The 19,722-nt window shown below is 46.9% G+C and overlaps 1 protein-coding gene across 7 annotated transcripts in view; it reads left to right on the forward strand.

Annotated features, from left to right (window-relative positions):
• Ldlrad3 (low density lipoprotein receptor class A domain containing 3) overlaps positions 1–13,559 on the forward strand; it is a 225,660-nt gene extending 212,101 nt beyond the window's left edge. For all 7 annotated transcript variants that reach the window (XM_046456100.1, XM_058583343.1, XM_046456112.2 and 4 more), the window contains 2 exons: positions 9,381–9,726; positions 10,602–13,559. In XM_046456100.1, the coding sequence (XP_046312056.1) occupies positions 9,381–9,726; positions 10,602–10,842 (587 nt within the window). In that variant the 3' untranslated portion in view covers positions 10,843–13,559. The remainder of the gene's footprint in view (positions 1–9,380; positions 9,727–10,601) is intronic.
• Positions 13,560–19,722: the final 6,163 nt, after the last annotated feature.

Here is a 19,722-nt window from a genome sequence, read left to right on the forward strand (position 1 = left end):
GCTATTTCTGTTAAGGCATCGGGAGGCAGCGATGAGCGGCAGAATCCAGCTCTGCCCACGTGGAGGTGCAACCCCTTAGGAAAGAGAGAGAGTGCAGGACAAATGCAGCGTGGGTGACAGGAGCTGGAGGGCACGGGAAGGGGTGGAGAGGGGTGGGCCAGGGGGGTGAGCAGCCACCACAGAGCAGGGTGTGAGCGATGCAGATGGCCGTGCTTACGGAGGGCGCAGAGGGGCAGAAGCCCGGGACAGGCCCCGGTTTGAGGAGGTCAGAGGGTGCTCAGCGGCAGGAGGCAGGAGTGGAGGCCAGAGAGGCACCAGGTACAAGACAAGCTGGGACCTAGAGGACAGGGGCGGACTTTGGCTTGATGCCCAGCACGTGGGAAGCCACTGCAGGGTTTTGAGCAGAGGAGCGACTTGAGCAAATGAATTTATGGTGCAGAAGGAGCGCCCTGCAGCCGTGTGGAAAGACTGCAGAGAGCCCAAGGGGGGTGGGCAGAGGCAGCAGTGGCTGGGGAGCCCCGACAGGAGGTGTGGGCCCTGGGAACCGTGTGTAGGTCCTGACTGTCATCAGGTATACCTGGGCATTGGGTCCTGCTGGCCCTGGGACCAAAGCAAAATGAACATCCCTGCCCTCAACACCGTGAGACCCTGGGTCCTCATAGTCCGATCTGAAGTCTCACAAAGCCTTGAATTTGTTCATTGTCAATAAAGGTCCCCTCGGGAGCCCCGGCTGCAGTGCTTCTGTTATCAGCCGTCCCCTAAATTATTCAGAAAGTTTTCTGCGCACAGAAACTGCACGTGCGCTTGCTCAGCATTTCAGCAGGTAATGAGGTTTCCCCGTGGCAGTGGCACCAATTATTATTCCTGGGGCCGCAAGGGCTCCCGGATCCGAGAACACAATCAGGGCCACCTTGGGCTCCTCGTGAGTGGCCTCAGGATCAGCTCCTGCTGCCTGCCTCCTGTCAAGCCTGGACACAAGGGTGGCAGGCAGCATTCCCCACAGAAGCTCTCACTTCCCTCTAGGGAGCTGCAGGCTTCTGTCAGTGACAGTCACTGTGAACTTTAACTGGGGCGACCAGGGAGGTACATCTCGTTGCAGCCCAGGAGACAAGGGGCCAAGATCAAAATGATTAATTTGTCTGAATTTTTTTTCACTCCTGTCTGACTGTAGTACCCCTACGTCATGCCCCTTGCCATCCCAGAGAAGGCAGTTCAGATAGGTTAAATGATTGAGGCTCTACTGGAGCTCTTCCCCCACACACAGGTGTTAAAATTATTTAATTAGTACTGTTTCCTTCTTCTGTTTAAAAATGTGACTTTTTATCTTTACTTTTTTCCAGTTTTCATTCGTAGGTTGTAATTATGCATAACAGTGGAATTCATTGTGACACATTCAGACATGCACATGGCATAATTTGGTCAATCTCATTTCCCAGGACCTCCCCCTTCTCCCTCCCCCAACCCCCTTCTTGTACCTGTCTCTCTTCTATTATTATTAGTTTTTAAAATAATCTGCTGGAGTGTTTTAGAAGAGGGACTCCATTGCAAGAGCAGTAAGATGGGGTGACAGATGGAGGGAAGAAATGGGGAAGGGAGAGGGGAAACAGAATGAGCTGCGCAGCACAGTATGACAGTTTCGATTTTAGACTCTCTCGTGGTTCTGGAGGCTACACGTGTGAAGTCCTGGGCTTGGGGCTGCAGGACCCCATCTCTGCCTCCGACCTCACCTGGCTGCTCCCCGTCTATCTCTTTTTTCTCCTTTTATGTCCCTCACAAGGACACTCATCATGAGATTCAGGTCCCTCTCTGGTTCCCCCCAAGACCTGTACCTTCATTGTACCTTATTCCAAATGAGGCCACATTCCGAGGTTCTGGGTAGATCTGTCTTTTGGGGGGAACCCCACTCAACTCCCTATGAATCGTGTAAATATAAGAGTTAATATGTGTAAAACACACACAGGATATTACCAGAGTAGGGTAAGAGCTGCTAGGATAATTCTATCATCATCGTCATCATCATCATCATCATCAACATTCCTTCATTTTTTAGTTCAAAGGTAATATGAGTGGCCATGATGGAGGTTGTTGCTATTCATTTTGTCATTCTAGTGAGAATCAGGAATGGGGGATTTGTCACAAGGCAAATGGTATCCTGATTCTAACTCCTCGTTTCCCCATACCTTCTGAGGGTCGTGTTGGGAAACCAGGGGTGGAGGGAGAGCCCTGGTCTGAATGCCTGGCCAAGGGGGCAACGTGAGTCTTGGAGAGACCGAGATACCTTGGCCTGAAGAATTTTACAGGAATCACGTAGCAGCAGCAGTGGGTGCTGTTCAAACTGGTGGGATGCTCAGAAAGCTTGGGCTCAAAGAGGTTGAAGACTAAGACCCACAAGGAGGCTTTCCTTCCCAGCCCGATGTAGCCATGAGAATGAAGACAGGTAGCACAGTGTGGGGAGACACTGCCCCACAGAACTGATCACACTGGGTGGCTCCATGTGGGCAAAGAAAAGGAGAGGGTTCAGGGTTAAACCCGGACGGTCTAGTAATCCACCTTGAGAAGTCATTGTGCTGGTGACCAAAGACCAATTGTGCATTCAGCATCTCTGTCAGACGCCACATTATACCCTGTTGTGTTGCTGTGACAGAATGCCACAGATGGGGTAGTTTATAAAGCACGGAGATGTATTTCTTACAGTTGTTGAGACTGGGAAGGCCAAGATCCACCGGCCGCCTCTGGTGAGGGCCTTCTTGCTGCATCACAATATGGTGGAAGACATCCTGCAGGAGAGAGAAAGAGACCCTGGCATTGATCCTTTGCCCGTGATCTCCTCACTTCTGAGAGGTCCCGAAGCTCTGTTGCATTGGGAAGACAAAGCTTCCAATGTATGAACCTGGGGCACACATTCAGACCACAGCAGGCACTGACTGTGGGTAGCGGGCCCAGAACCTCGTCGCTCATACAGGCTGGGCTGGTCTGCCTGAGTGTTGCAGCATTGTTGGTTGATGGCAAAAAAGGAAGCAGCCCAAAGGTATTTTGCAAAGGGGGTGGAGTACAGTGTGTACATCCATGTGGTAGGATGCCTACAGCTACTCTTCAATGAAAGGGCAGGTGGGGAGAGGTATTCGGTACAGGTTATCTGTATAGCACAAAGAGGAACATGTCGTGTGCATGCACAGAAAAGGATTCTGAGCCTCTGTGCTGTGGGTCGGCACAAGACAGCCAGGGCACCAAGCCCTGCCTGCCCCTGTGGTTTTGGTAAGCTTTGGCTGGGAGTGGCACACACATTCATAGACATCTTGTCCTTGGCTGCCTTTATCTCCAGGACAGTGTGAGTCATGTGACTGAAAGTGTATCAACTCACAGAGCATGAAATATTTACTCTCTGGCCCTTCACGGCCTTGGGCAATCATGGTCCACACAAAACTCTGAACTGTTTTTATCTAGTGGAATTGTAGTAGGGATGGGAAGGGGAAGAAGCAAATTGTCTGCCTTGAACAGTTCTGTATGTCTTTAATTTTAATAATTAGCATGGGTCTTTATAATAAAAAATAAAGTTTAATTTGAAAGGATAAAAAAGGCATGTGGGACTCACAGTACCTGATTTTGAGGCTCAACTATCAGTTACCAACACAGGTATTGGTGTAAAGATAGGTATCTAGCTAAGTGCAGGGGTGCACGCCTATAATTCCAGCAGCTCCGGAGGCTGAGGCAGGAGGATTGCAAGTTCAGAGTCAGCCTCAGCAACTTAGTGAGGCCCTAAGCAACTCAACAAGACCCTGTCTCTAAATAAAATATTAAAAAGGACTGGGGATGTGGCTCAGGGGTTGCATGCCCCTAGCTTCAATCTCCAGACCAATAAATAAATAAATAAAGATAGGTGTCTATCTTACTCCAGCAGAAGAGTTAGATATTGCCCCAGACTTATATGGTTCATTGATTTGCAAGAATGGTGTCAAGGTAATTCCATAGGAAAGAACAGGCTTTTCAACAAATGGTGCTTAAAAAAAATGAATATCTAAATGGAGAGATGAAAAGAACCTTGACCTTTTCCTTGTACCATAAACAGAAATTAACTTGCAGTGGATCCTAGATGTAAATGGAGGAGCTAAAGCTGTAAAACTCCTTCAAGACAGAGATTTAGAGAAGATTCCTTGAAGAGTATATAAATGACACACACCATTAAGAAAGAATTGATGCAATGGACTTCATAAAATTGAAAAAAGAAAGAAAGAAAACTTCTCTTGAAAAGACACTAAAGCAGATGAGAAGTCCAGACATAGGCTGGGAGGCTCTTTGCAAAATATGTTTGTGATGAAGGGCTTGCGTCCAGGGCACAGGAAGCACTCTTACAACCCACTGATAAATCAAGCAATCCAATTTAAAAGTAGGCCACTCTTTGTCAGAGACCATGTGAAGTGACAGAGAGCGTGTGAGCGGGTGCTCAACCCCGTGAGTCCTGAGGAAATGCCAAGTGAAGCCTCAGCGAGGCACCGAGACACGCTGGGCACCCGCAGGAGTGGCTGAAATGCGGAGGACGGCGATGCCGAGTGCTGATGGGAATGCAGGGCCATGGGATCTCACACGCAGATGCTGCGGGGCAGGGTGGGGGGTGTTCAGAACACCATTGCAGCTGCGCAGAGCAGTGGGACGGTACTTGTCAAGTCACACCTCTGCTGCCCAGCGAACCAGCTATCTGTCCTTGCTGTGCCCAAGGAAGACCTGCATTCCCAAAACTGGGAGCAGGCGTGTCCCCAACCTCAGCTGGGGAATCGCCAAACAGACTTGGTGCTTCTGCCACTGAATGCCACTCAGGGAAACCTGGGTGGATCTCAGGCAGTGAGCTGAGGAAGGAGCCAGATGTGGAAGGCTCCATCTGCTCGATTCTACCTGTGGCTTTCTGGGAAAGGAGATCCAGATCCAGATACTGGAAACAGACTAGTGGTTCCCATGGCTGGGATGGAGAGGAGGAGACCAACTCCAGGGGAGCTGGAAAGAATGTTGAGGCAAGGAAGGGCCCCGAAGGCGTAGCTGCTCATTTTTGCAGCAGATATTCCCAAACAGGAATTCTCAACTCAAGAGGTCAGGCTGCAGGCGGGGGCCATCCTCCAGGAGTTTCTCCTCAGCAAGGTGTCCCTCTGTGACCATGCCCCCCACCCACCGCGACCACAGGCCTGGAGGCATGAGCCCCAGGAAGCCTTGCAGCTACAGGAGAGATGGGAGGGACACAGTGACGCTGAGCCCAGGCTGAGCAGAAGGAAGAGAGGCTGTGTTTGTTTTTCTTGGTAGATAATCCAGTACAAAGGTGCAAAGTAGCCAAGGAGGAGCCTCTTGCCTCATTCTACCAGCCTCTGTTCCCCTCTCTAGAAGCTACCAGCATCATCATGTCTGTGCATCCTTCCAGAACTATGCTACGTATTCTTCTGCATCTGGTGAGGGCCTTCTTGCTGGCAGAATCCCGAGGGCGTAGAGGACACCATGTGGCATGAGACAGGGAGCATGGCGTCTGTCTCTTCTGTTCTCTCCCACCTCTTATTAAACCACCAGGACTCATGCACGGGAGCTGCACCCTGATGACCCTGTCTAGTCCTCACCTCCCAAAGTCCCACCTCTCACCACCATAGTTTCCACCCTCTTAGTCCCTCCCTGCCTGCCCCACTTTCTATCAATCACCCCCCCACCCGCTTGCATATATACCAGGCACCGAGATACCTGTTTTCCCAAGACCTGGCCAACAAAACGTGAGCTCACACTGGGCCTTTGCCAATCTGATGGGCAAAAAAAAAAAAAAATAGTGTCCTGTAGGAAACTGAGTTTGCATCTGGAGGAAGGAATGCCGCAGAAGGAAGGGAGCACCGAGTCACAAGTACCAGCTGCCCTGGCGCCTCTGCCCAAGCAGACTGCACCTCTGAGTGCATTAGCGAGACGCATTGCTCCTCAGGATGCTCCACTGCCATCTGCTAGAAGACTGGCATGATAACTGCACAAACGTGTGACAACTTGAGGTGAAGAGCACCCAGGGGCCGTGCAAACACAGCCCGCGCCACTAGGAGCTGCCGGCGACAGCCGTTTAGAGAGAGCCGTGGCTTCGGGGTGGTAGCAGATTGCCTGGAATCGATGCAGTAGAGTTGCAGGCACAGGGTGGGGATCCAGGATGTGTGGCAGGGGGGCACGAGGGCATTAGCTTGGGGGACAGCCAGAAAAAATGGAAACTTCATTATCCGGGGATTACGCACTTGGAACGTAGGACCCAGGCAACTCTGATATTAGTAATTTGGCCAGCAGGCTCATTAAGCTCTTAAGAAAAGTGGGTCTAGTTAATGAATTAATACGAGATGACATTCTACACATAGAGCAAAAACGAGACCAGGCACCACTGAGTTATACAACATCATAATTTCTCCAGCCAACGTGATCACAGCCTCTTGCCTGCCAAAGCGGGCCCGTCTGGAGAGAGTGAGATCGTTATGATCCAAAGGCATTTACTTTTTATTCATTTTAAAGGGCTCCCCATTTCTTCTTTTTTTTTCCCTCTTCAGTACAGAGGATCAAACTCAGGGGTTCTCTACCACTGAGCCATATCCACACCCCATTTTATTTTGTACTTTAAGACGCAGTCTCACTAAGTTAATGAGGTTGACCTCAAACTTGCCAATTACAGGTGTGCACCACCACCCCATCACACCCCACTTGTATACTAAATACTGCAAATGGTTACACAGAAGTCAGCAATTAAACCTCTCTGGGCCCTTTGTTTTCCGTGTGAAAATCTACCCCAGGCTACGTACCAAAGGGGGTGCTTTCCCTTTTCTGCCACTGGTCCAGAAAAGTTGAAAAGAATAACCTGAGAATGTGAACCCTGAGAACTGGGACTAGCTAGTTAGAGCTGAGGGAAAATTCTGAAGATGGATAGTGGAGATGGCACATAGCACTGTGATGTGCTTCATGCCCCTAAGCCACACATTTAGAAAGCGTTTGGGTGGTATATATATATATTTTATCATCGTCATAATTTTTTAATGATCACTTTTTAAAAGAACTAGCATGACTGAGTGCAAACCCTTGTCGGGCCCCGTTCTCGGCCCTTATGTATATATTGCACCCCTCATAATCCAGGGAGATGTGTGCCGTTCTCACGTGGTACTGCCTGCTGTCTCTTTAAAAATGAGGCACTGAGGCTTAGGAAAATTACATAACTTTCTTGAGCCCAAGCAGCCAGTCCTTGATGGCTCGAGGATAGCACCTCAAGTCTCTGAGACTTTGCAGCTCTGTCTGTGAGGTAATAAAATAGCAATATTTGAAGCCTGAATTCTGAAACACACACACACACACACACACACACAAACACAAGTCCCCAACCAGTTTTTAATTAAGCTAAGAAAAGAGTGACAGTTACTATTGTCTCCAGAAAAATCCCAAATCACCTCCTTCCCTTAACTGTGTGGCAGAGTGGTCCTGTTTTTCACTAGAGTTATCTTGACGTCTTTCTGCACAATTGAAATCTGTAATGCACATTGAAGTGATCACCGCCAGGAACTTGGAGAATCTTGGAAGTTTTTGGTTCATGTTTTGGTGTGGCTGGAAAGAAAAATTAACAGAGAAATGGGAGTTTGAGGGGGGGTCTTCATTTGTCTCAGATAAGAATTATTTAGGGTTGGGTGTGGCGGTGCAAGTGTGTAATCCTAGAAGCTTAGGAGGCTAAAGCAGGAGGATCATGAGTTCAAAGCCAGCCTCAGCAAAAGCGAGGTGCTAAGCAACTCGGTGAGACCCTGTCTCTAAATAAAATACAAAATAGGGCTGGGGATGTGGCTCAGTGGTCAAGCACCCCTGAGTTCAATCCCCAGGTACAAAAAAAAAAAGAAAAAAGAATTATTTGGGGAAACAGGAAATCTTTATATCATAAATGGGGAGAAGAAACTGTGTTTCATGGCATGTGGGTTTTTTGAAGGAGAAATATCTGGGTTCCAGCCCTGGTTCGTCTGCCAAAGTGACCTTAATTCACCTCTCTGAGCCAATTTGCTCATCTGAAAAATAGAAATAATAAGGGAACCTAATTTACTAGAGGGTGTAAATAAACAGATTTTTCCCTTGAGTTGTATGCATTAATTGAGTGCCTATTGTGTACCAGGTATTGTACTATACCCTGGGGATGCAGTAATGAATAAAATAGACACACAGCTTGTGTTGCGGATCAGAGTAAAGCTCTTAGCACTACTGCTACTTCTGGTCTATATTTTGGCCACTGGGGACCCACAAAAACCTCCTCACTGCTTCACAGGTGGGACAGCATAGTGCTGTGGTCACTACATTTGCTCACTGGGGCTGCCTTTGGATAATTGCTGCAGCTGGGAGTGGCTGTGGACTTCTGCACAGGCAGGGGTCTCCAACATCTGGGGAGGGCTGCTGTGGTGTCCTGTGCCTGCCTGGACCTTCCTATGGAGGCCAAGTGTGTCCCACCCGCTGGGAAGCCTCTTACCTGTGCATCTTAAGTGTCGAGAGGTCTGAGCCCTTGTTGAAGAGCTTGATCCTTGTTGACATATTCCAGACTCCAGAAGCCCAGAGAGTGCCTGTCCCCCTTTTGCAGCCCTGTGCAGGTAGCACTTTTCCAAGGGCACACAGCGAGTAAGCTGAGGGGCCAGGACTGGGACCAAGTGTGACACCAGATTCCATGGTCAGCCTGAGCCACACTAGTGCTTAGTCTAGAAGGATCCACCTGGGACCTGGCATCAGACACTCTACAGACAAGGAGCCCAGATACACCTCATGTCCCTCATATAGTTATGTTACCAGTTTCCAGTGAAAACCCAATTCCTGCCATGAGAACTCTCGCTCCTGTCCCCTGGATGTTCATTACATTTCCTGGGGCAGGCTTCATAAGCAACTTTATTGAGGCCTCATTTACAATAACATAAAATTCGCCAAAATGAAGTGTCTGATTCAATGATTTTTAGTGATTTCTCTGTTCTGTATGGCCGTCGTCATCATCTGGTTTTAAACATTCCCATCACCCCTGCAAGATCCCTCTTGGCCATTTTCAGATAATCCCCATTGCCTCGCCAGCCACAGGCCTCCACTGTACGTCCTGCCTCTGTAAGTTCACTGTCCTGGGCATTTCATATAAACAGAATCACGCATGGTCTTTTGGGTCTGGCTTCTTTTATGGAACTGTTTTTGAAGCCTCCCCCATCCCTGTAGCATGTCAGCACTGGCCACGGTGTTAGCTGGATAACTACTCAGCGCATGGATGTATCTCCTTCTGTTTACCTGCTCACCGTCGCTGCACTTGTAAATGGTGACACTGGCAACATTTGCATGTGAGTCCTAGGGGTGATGTCAAAAGGCAAATGTGGGCTAACCTGGAATCCTTTCCTCTTGTCTCCCAGAGCCGGGCAGTGGACAGGTGTTCGTGACCTCGGAGAACCAGCTCGTGTACTACCCCAGCATCACCTATGCCATCATCGGCAGCTCCGTCATCTTCGTGCTGGTGGTGGCCCTGCTGGCTCTGGTGTTGCATCACCAGCGAAAGAGGAATAACCTCATGACACTGCCCGTGCACCGGCTGCAGCACCCTGTGCTGCTGTCCCGCCTGGTGGTCCTGGACCACCCCCACCACTGCAACGTCACCTACAACGTTAACAACGGCATCCAGTACGTGGCCAGCCAGGCTGAGCAGAATGCCTCGGAAGTGGGCTCCCCGCCCTCCTACTCAGAGGCCCTACTGGACCAAAGGTGCGTGCTGGACTGCAGAACCCGGGGGAGGGGCCTACGTGCATACACCTAGCTCCTTTCCCAGAGCCTGGGTTGGGTGGCTGTAGGCAGTGGCAGAGACCGACATTCACCAGTGACACTCCACAGTATCATCACTGATGAACCTGAAGGCTGGGTACCTGGGTTCCAATCCCAGCACTGCTGTCATGGTTACAAGCAAGCCGTTTCCCATCCCCGTGACTCAGTTTCCTCACCAGTACAATGAGCACAGAAGTAATGCCCACCTCCTTTGTGGGCATGGAAGACGGGGACAGGAAGTGCACAGCACAGTGCCCAACTGGAGCAAGCCTTCAGTAACAGGAGCAAGAAAACAATGTGTTTTCTGTTAAGTGATTTCATTTCAAGCAAGGTACAGATAGAGATAGAAGTGTTGAGAGAGTGTCCTCTCTCTTACCCAGGTCCACAGCATGAGTTGGCTCTAGTGAGAACCCCAAATTCTGAGGCCCATCAAAGGCTCGGCTGAGATGCCAGCTCAGCCCCTTGGCGTGGGGCCCTCAGCCAGGAGCAGAGCAGCTCTGCCAGACAACCCAGGTTAAGCTTGGCACCCTCCTTCTGGGTCCACACAGAGGACGGGGTATTGGCCCTGCCCAGAGGATATGAACCAGCCAAAGCACACTGACCTGTTTTCTTTCTCTGGTTTCAAACCACTGGTTTTCCTTGTCCTCGAGTTGCCCTTGCAGTGGCAGGGAAGGTCATTCCTCACTTGAAGCATCAGCTCAGAAATGGACTGACGCTGGCACGGGATCCTTGCCCCCTGCTCTGTCTCAGCACTAATCTATTCTCTTCTCTCCACTCCCCACCATCCCTGCCACCCCAACCTGCTTTCTCCATTGCAGACCTGCGTGGTATGACCTTCCTCCACCACCCTACTCCTCTGACACCGAGTCCCTGAACCAAGGCGACCTGCCTCCTTACCGCTCACGGTCGGGGAGCGCGGACAGCGCCAGTTCCCAGGCAGCCAGCAGCCTCCTAAGCGTGGAAGACACCACCAGCCACAGCCCAGGGCAGCCTGGCCCTGCGGAGGGTACCGCTCAGCCCAGGGACTCTGTGCCCAGTGAGGGCACTGAACAAGTATAAATCCAGCGGTTCCAAAGTCCACATGGGCTCATCTGCTCCAACGGGTTACATTCTAGCAACATGTGCCCATGAGAAGCTGCTGAAGCTCCTTTCAGGGTGTCTCAAGTTGAAGTTGGCTGTGTCAGCTGCCTCTCCATTCGTCTCCTTCCCTACATGGCAGGATATTCTTTGGAGGGAGACCTGGCATTTTTCTGGCTTCTTAGTTGACATGAAGCATTGCCATCTTTTGTGTGAGGTCACTGTTCCTATGGGGCCCACAATCATAGCCTCATGTTCTACGTCATTCTGTTAATGTTGGAATCCCTCTGAGTAGCAGATGCAGATTTGTAGGCAGCAGGATGCAATGATCTATGAGAAAGCAGTGTTTCTGTTCCATGTTGCATGTCCAGAAGGGCAGAAGACACTGGACCAGGTTTTCTGCTGGGCTGCACCCTCGTAGCTCCACTTGGGGATCTGGGTTGGGTGGTCTTACCATGAGGCCATCACTGGACAGCCACCCTAAAATGCATCCAAGTACACGTCAAACCTGCCTGGCATCATCCTAGCTTTGCTCTCACTTCAGCAGAGGCAGTGGCCAAAGAAAACTTTGACATGAGGACACCCTTTGGCTCTCAGTAGTGTCATTTTGGTTTTGTGAAGGACCCTGGGTAGATTCTGGCTTTAGAAATGTGCCCCAGAATCCTTGTTTGGAGAGCTTGTTCCAGCGTGTGGACCATTAGCCTCGACCCAGAATCAGCAGAAAAGTATCTGACCAAGTTCTCTGCACCAACATGCTATCAGAACCTGGGTCTGTGTGGCCCCACGGTCCTCTCCCTGGCTTCTGCAGGTCACGCCTCCAGCTGACCTGCTATAGCCAGAGGATGAGGACTCAACTGGAGTTAGCCAACAATCTGATCTGGCCCTTTTCCCCAGTACACCACACCCTGCCTGTCTTGCTCATCCATACAACATCAACCCCAGGCTCCCAAGTTCCCTCTATACCCCAGATTTCACCTGTGCATTTGGATCTGAGGAAACAAGAGCCATATTCAGTACCTCCCCTGAGAGCTCCCAGCAACCTATGCAGCTCACACCCTCCTACCCAATGTCCAGGACCAGAGCCCCAAGTTAGGGTCAGGGTCGGGTCCCTCCTAACATCCCCGTAGAATTTCTCCTCTGAGACACATGGGCAATAGACAGTTTGGAGTCAAGATTTTCCATTTGGATTTTTAAAAATCTCTTAGAAATGCATTTGAAACAGTGTGTTTGTTTTTTTTTCCCTTCTAGTTAAGGGACTATTTATATGTGTATAGGAAAGCTGTCTCTTTTTTGTCTTGTTTTTTCTTTAGTAAGGTCCAAAGAAAATGCAAAATGATAAGTCACCCCAGGCCGACCAGTGTGCCAAGCATTTGTGCGTTGTCGTCGCGCTTTGAGGTTATTATTTATGGAGTTCTTGAAGGATGCAGACAGATGTGTCCTTCAGTTCTAGTCTATATTTGTGCTAGTTTTCCTTCTTCTCTATGCCTGGCCAGCCACAGGCCCCACCCTGTGAGGGAGACATGGGTTAAAAACGTAGGCATCGTTGGGCAAGAAACCACACCAAGGAGGGACAGAACTGGAACCAGGTGGAGCCACTCTGGGCAGCTATCACCTATTCAAGCCTTCTTTCCACAGCAGAAGAAACTGTCAGTAACCTATTTGACGCCAATTCAAACAGAGCCAGCAGGAAGGGTGGGGATGAAGTGGCCTTCAGTGACCCTTTCTGTCGACTTTTCTTTTTTTAACCAAATCCAAAGTATATTACAGGAAAGCTAGCCACTGGGTTTTGTTTTGTTTTGTTTTGTTTTTAAGTAAAGGAAACTGGTTGCTTGTGTCTTTCATTTTTAAAATAGTACTTATTTCCTGAATAATCCAATAAAAATAACTTGGATGGCAGACAGCGTGTGACTGGCTACACATGCCATCTTCTGTAAGTCAGAGTGGCTTTGTTTTTCCCTTTGGTGGGCCCCTGCTTCTTTCTGGTGCTCTGGAAGATGTTTAGAGGAAAGTATTCTAATTTTAATTAATTGTGCGGTGAGTTAATCTCACGCGCTTTTCTGCTTCTAGGCATCTTAGGAAAAACAAATGGTTTTAGGAGATAAGGGGAGTCTATTAATGCTGTTTTTAAAAACATACACAGGGACATTTTTATTACAGATTTGATTTTAATGGATTTTTAAAATATATATATGTATACACACACACACACACACACACACACACACACACATATATATATATATATATATATATATAAGACACCAAAGCTGCAGGATTTTGGATCCCCCGCTACCACAGTCAAGATGTCAGATAAGTGGCTAGCAATATTTTTTAACTCATTCCAACCAGGATTTTGTTTTTACATACAAAAAAATCTACACCAACCAGAAAATGATCTCTGCTTTCTTTTCTCAAATGAGATCAGTGTTTTATTTTAGCATTAAGATAGTTTCACTGTGATTGCTAGCTTATTGCCTGACTGTATTTTCCTCTACCTTATAATTGATGTTTTTTAAAAAAAAAATGCAACTAAGTGGTTAATAAATAATGTGTGATGTTCAGAGTTAATGTAAACTGGAAAGGTTATGTTTGATTGCTTTTTGTTTTTTAATTAGGCTTGGTTTGTTTGGGGTTTTTTTTTTTTTGGATTTTTAAAAAAAAATTTATACTTTCAAATAAACGTGCAGTTTCATTCTTTCTATTGGTTGAATGGTTCTCGACCCACTTTTCTGCCCCATAGCAATCTAAAGAGTGGACGGTCACTTTTTGTTTTAGCTTCTGCAGTTAATTTATGCCATAATAAAACGGGGGAAAGAAAGCATATATTGATGGGATTTCAAAATGTGATGGATGCTTGGGATTTCACAGCTGGAATGATTGGGAGACACAGGTGAAGCTGTGGACATCAGTTAGTATCCTGGGCCCTGAGAAGTCAGTTTGGAAGAAGGGTGCTTGACTAGAGCATTGTTCAAGGAGAGAGGGGTAGGGGCTGTAATAACAGTTACAGATGTTGACTACATATACAGAGGCACAGCATAGCTCTAACACCAATGTGCTGTAGTGAGTTTCAAACCACAAATGGCTCACATTGACCCCATCAGTGGGAACATCTTTTTGTACTGTTAAGTCTAGTCTTGAAGCCACGTGTTGAATTATACAGCAGGGACTATTGCATGGGAAGTCAGGTTGCCCAGTAGATCACTACCTCCATGAGCAGGAACAGTTACCAGCCTTGGCCAAAGTTGAAATCCATGTGGAATCTAAAGATAAGACCTTCAGAACCAAGATTTAGATTATGTATCACTCCTCAGCTCTCTCAAGAAGATGGAGCTATCAGTCAGGAGTATCCCTAGTATGTGCTGTGTTATGCCCTGCCCCAAGTGGCCTAGGGTGGACCTTTCCATGTGGCATGCCCCAAAGGATTGTTAAGATGCTCCTTCCCTGATCCCTCAGGATACTTTATGAATACCATTTGTTTCTGGGGCTCATGGTGAGGAAACAATCAAAAAGCTCTAATCTAGAACAGAGCTTAGCAGAAACATTTTTGGCTTATGGCCATATAGTCTCTGTAGCAACTAAAAATGAGCCCATAGACAATACATAAATGAATAGATGTGGCTGGGTTCCAGTAGAACTACTTACAAAACTAGGCAGCTGACTGAATTTTGCCTATGGGCTTTAGTTTGTCAATCCTTGGTCTAAAGGATCATGCCTACATTGGGTTTATGAATCTAAAGCTAAGGGCACTATAGAACAGAAACAGTGCTGTTAATGGAACAAAGGCCCTTTGAAATGAATAGGAAATGACCCTATTATCGCTTTACCAATGAATAAGAAAATACAGGATTGAAATGAATAGAAGCTTTCTTAATGTGGTCCTAAATGGTTGGGTTGAACATTAAGATCCTAGTGGAGAAACTACTCCCAGTGGGAATTTTTCAAGGTCATAAACTCAAACAAAGTCTCTTAGAGAAAGTCCATGAGAATGAGTGAGCTGGAAGAAATCGTTCATCTTCTTCATTTAGCTTGCAACACACAGGGAAGGCAGTGCCTTCAGAAGGTGAAGAAAATAAGAGATCCATTCATGTGGTTGCAATGGAAGAATAATGTGTATATATAAAGAAAAGATATACAGGCAATGAGACCCTCAAGAGAAAGGTCAGTGAAAAAAATATACTGACTCTCTTGCCATCCTATAGTTCATGGGACATTAATTAAAATTTCCACTTATAAGTAATAAAAAAAAACAACTCATGAGATTAATCATTAAATTTCACACGGTGAATTATCTAATGCAACCAAATCCAAGAGTCTGGAATGCTTGGTTTTAAGCACAGCTAAATCCAAATGCTGACAGCTGCCATTAGGAATCAATTTGTCCCTCACCAGTTTCTCAGTCTTGTTTTGTGTAGCAGTTGGCTTCATGAAAAAGAGGGTATCAGAGAATCCAGGTTCATGATCTTAGAAGAGATATTATCTTCCAGAATCTACTGAAACTCCTTCAAACTGATTCATGCTTGACCATCGTTGGTCAGGTAACCACTACAATGAGCTGGACTCTGTCCCTTAATTGATAGCCCCACCTGAATTATGTGCAGTAGGAAAATGGGCAGTTACTATATGGAAGACCCAGTAGTAAAGGATCAAAATATCTACTCTTACTCTAGGGCCTCACCAAGGAAAAGGCCTCACAACTGGTTGGCATACTTTTTAATAAATACAAGAAAACAGCATGCACCTGTAAGCTTCAGGCAACATGGACAGACATTAAACGTTTTGAAAGAAGCAGGGTCAGTGTTGCACTGAATATTTCAGGAGATTTCTTAACAGCCTTTCTTTGGAGGCAAGGTCAGCCTCAAGTTACATGCTTATTAGATTAACGTCACATGTGCTTTCCAGAGAATGGTTCACATGAAATCATTCATCACGCAAACATGAATAAAGCCACATGGGTGGAATTCTTTCCTAAAAATATCTGAAATAACTTGTGGGCTCCAAGACTCTCTTACAAACCACCGAAGGTGCTGAAATTGGGCAATTATCCCACCAAGAGATCTCTCAACCTACATAGTATTTTTAAGGTGACAAACCAGAGATACATTCTTATTTGTACACCTTGGTCAAGCTATCCAAGACTTAGACACACCTATGTATATTGTTAACTAGGTTTTCCATAGTTAACCCTTTTACTACACCTAGGAATTAGAATACATCAATATGTGGAGAATCACCCCTTGGAAATTCTGGGTCAGCTGGTGTCACAGGAGCTGATGGGCTGAATCCCCATCAGATTTGAAGGCTTGACCATGAGGGACCGGGATGTGACATTGGGGGAAGCATGTCTGTTGAAATACGATCCATGCCTCAGCTGGTCTGGCTTTATAGTTAGAGCAAGATGATTCACTTCACAGTTCCAGTACCAAGCTATATTTGACTTTACATGACTTCCAAGTTCACCCTGGTGAGTCATCCAGTGAGCCAACGGAAGGAAAGGCACACCAAGGTGCCAAGACAGGCAGTGTTTATGGGCCAGACCTGGAAGCAGCACACACACCACCATTCACATTCCACTGTCCACAGGAGGTCAGCCCCATAGTCACACTTTCCTGAAACAGAGGCTAAGAAACTAGATCGGCATGTGTCCAGGAAGAACCAGAAGATGATTTTGGTGCTGGTCACCAAATAAATGTTTGCATTCTTCTTTGTGCACACAGAATGCACTCCTTCTGAAAGAAGACAACCAACCATCCCATATAATCAAAGTCCAGGATCTAGTGAAAATGTCTGTGTCGGGTGCAAATGTGGGCCCTGTGGAAGGTTTCTCAACCCTACCCAGCCCTTGGCCTCCCCCTAGATTGCCTCCCTTCAACCTGTCCTCAAAATCTTTGAGTAACATTCAGTCACTCAGGATAAAAGTCAAAATGGTGATCTATAGGACCTTATGCCATCTGGCTCCCCACAAAAAATATCTCTCCTTATCTATTCCTCACCCCTCTCCCTTAGTCTTCTCCAGCAATCTTGACCATCTCACTTCTTCTTAGACCACCAGATACATCCCCAGCCAGGGCCTTTGTTCTTGCCATCCCCTCTACTAAAAGAAGGGTGCTTCTCTGGATATGTAGAATATTGTTTCCCATCAGGAACCACATCTATTTGGAACCTTGATATTGATGTCTCTAGGACTTCTGCTGGGGCCACCCTGAGACTCCTGAAGACATAAGTACCAGACCAAGGCATAGCTACCACTCCAGTGATTTTAAATGATTCCTGAATCAAAATGGTACTTGGGAACCTGAGAAGGTACATTGGGAAGTGTGTTCATAAAATGTGAATATAAATCTTATTTAGACCTAAGTTAACATGATCAGGAGATGAGTCAGAAATACCTTGAAATTAGAAAGAATACATCAGAATGGGCAGAATAGGAACCAGAGATTGAAGTGATAACCAAACACATGTCCATCTGGGGCCCCTACATGAGGTGTGATTTTTTTGCAAGGGAACTTGAGCCAGACCATCATCTTGGAACTGTGTTCCTGGTATACTAGCCTGTGACTCAACTAAAAGCACATGGACACACCTGGCAATTTGCTAGGTATAGGACCACAGATGCTGTTTGGAGATGGTGGCGTCCCCAGTTTGGAAATAAGGAACTGACACCTTGTGCAAACACAGAAGAGAGTTAAAGAAGTTACATAGAGACAAAGCAGTGTTGGTGTTGTCCTCCTTTTAAGTGAAAAATAAACTGCTCAAATAACTCATCCCTCTAGGTAGAATCAGTTGCTAGGAGATGACTTGATGGGAATGTCTTGACCCACTTGCTGACTTGGCTTCTATCTAATAAGTTGTTCTTTCACGAAAATGATGTTTGTACTTGCCTGGTGTCTCCGCTAAGATCAGTCAGAGCCACTACAAGCATTAGAGGAATAAGGGATTTAATATGGAAATTGGGGCTTATACTGATGTGGGAAGGGCTGGTACAGCTGCAGCTGGAGGACAGAGACATAGTCCCCAAGGACACCTGCCTGGAGTTTGGCAAGGAAGGCCAAGAAGCCACTCCATTAAGTCTCCAAAATGGTCCCCAAACAAGTTAGCTCATAGAGAGCATGGTGAAGCCATGTGTCTGACCACTGTCCCCCCATGCCTTGAGGACAATGACTTCTGTGGCTCTTCTGCCTCTAAAACCTTACTTGGGCTCCTTTTATCAGCACACTTGCCCCTGAGAACCATAGAAGAACAGATTGCAGGAAGCAGAAGCGTGGTTCAAGAATGGAGGTGACAGTCATCTCAGCCACCTGGGGAACCTTGATCTTGGGTCATGCAGTGGTTTCCTGAACAGACACTCCACCCTCCAGGAATAAGGATTATAATGTAACAAATTGAAGTCAGGGAGTTTTGAACTCTAATTTCTATGTATTTAATGAGAAAAGTGCATTTCATTTTTGACCTTTAATTTTTCTAAGTATATCCAATAACTGGAGTTCATAGTTTTCAAAACTGGGGAGATTCTAAGACAGGGTATAAGCTCTAGTAAATTATTTCATCAATTTGTGCAAGCCTAATCTATGCTAGGGAATAGAAAGGCATAGATTTGGAGGTACTTCTTAGTGATCAGTTTAGACTCTTGTTATAGTTTGGATTTCGAACATTCCCCCAAAGGCCAGATATTAAATGCTTGGTTCCCAGCTCTTGGCGTTATTGGGGGACTGTGGAAATTGTAGGAGGTGGAGCCTGGTTAGAGGAAGCAGGTCACTGGAGATGTCCTTGAAGGGGATATTTTGTCCCTGGTGGTTGCTCTTCCTCTCTTTTCCTGGCCACCATGAAGTGAGCAGCTCTGGTCTTCCACAAGCTCCCCACCATGATGTTCTGCCTCACCAAAGGTCCAGAAAGAATAGAGCCAAGTGTCGAGGGAATGAAACTTTTTAAACTGAACCAAAATACGTCTTTCCTCCTTAAGTTAACTTCCCCAGGTATTTTGGCACAGCGACAGAAAGCAGACTGCCACAACCCTGAACAGACCTTCTACTGCCCACTGTGAACCTCAAGGAGACTCACAAAGGGACAATTGTACAGGTTGAGTAAGCAAAACTTCTTCAGCGTGGGAGTAAGTGGCTGTCTCCTCCCCTGACAGAAATGGCCACTAGGTTGGCCAGAGGGTGGACCATCAAGTCGTCAGATGAGTTAGAAGAAAAAAAACAATAGGGCTCTGATTGTAGCTCAGTGGTAGAGCCCTAGCCTAGAGTGTACGAAGCCCTGGGTTTGATCCTTAGCACCACATAAAAATAAATAAATAAAATAAAGTACGGTGTCCCTCTACAAAGAAAAAAAAAATCTTAAAAAAAATTAAAAAATAGAGAAAAAATGTTGGACAGTAGAAGGCTGCAGGCCTCTCTCCACGGCTGCTCCCTCCTTCTTACTGACTCTCCTGGGAGCGAACTGACTAGGTGAGAACCAATCAAGTGCAAATACCAACTGGGCCATACGGACATCAGTTCACATTGCACAGGCTGGAGCAAGAGGTTCAGAGTTTCCAGGAGAAGAATCAGTCAGCCTTGAAAAGGTAATTCAATTCCACTGTCTCTCCTGCACATTCTCTCTCTTCTGTCCTCCCTCTTCTGTCCTCTCCCTCTCTGTCCCCCATACCCCTGTTACTTGCTTGATGAGGGTTTAAGACAGAACTGTTCATGCTCCTTGAAGCTAGCAGGGTAGCTAGAGGTCCTCAGAGTTTAATCTGTGATCCTGATTCTCACTCCCTGGAAGATCTGAAGGTTGAGATTTGAAAAGTAGAATATACTAGGAAACCCTCATTTGGGTTTTTAATTAATAGCCATGTTTTTCTTATCAGCCTTTACTAGGGAGACC

The sequence above is a fragment of the Marmota monax genome, unplaced genomic scaffold (genome assembly GCF_021218885.2).
Source record: "Marmota monax isolate L192 unplaced genomic scaffold, Marmota_monax_Labrador192_F-V1.1 WCK01_AAM20220418_F8-fsc00047, whole genome shotgun sequence".
NCBI classification, from domain to species: Eukaryota; Metazoa; Chordata; class Mammalia; order Rodentia; family Sciuridae; genus Marmota; species Marmota monax.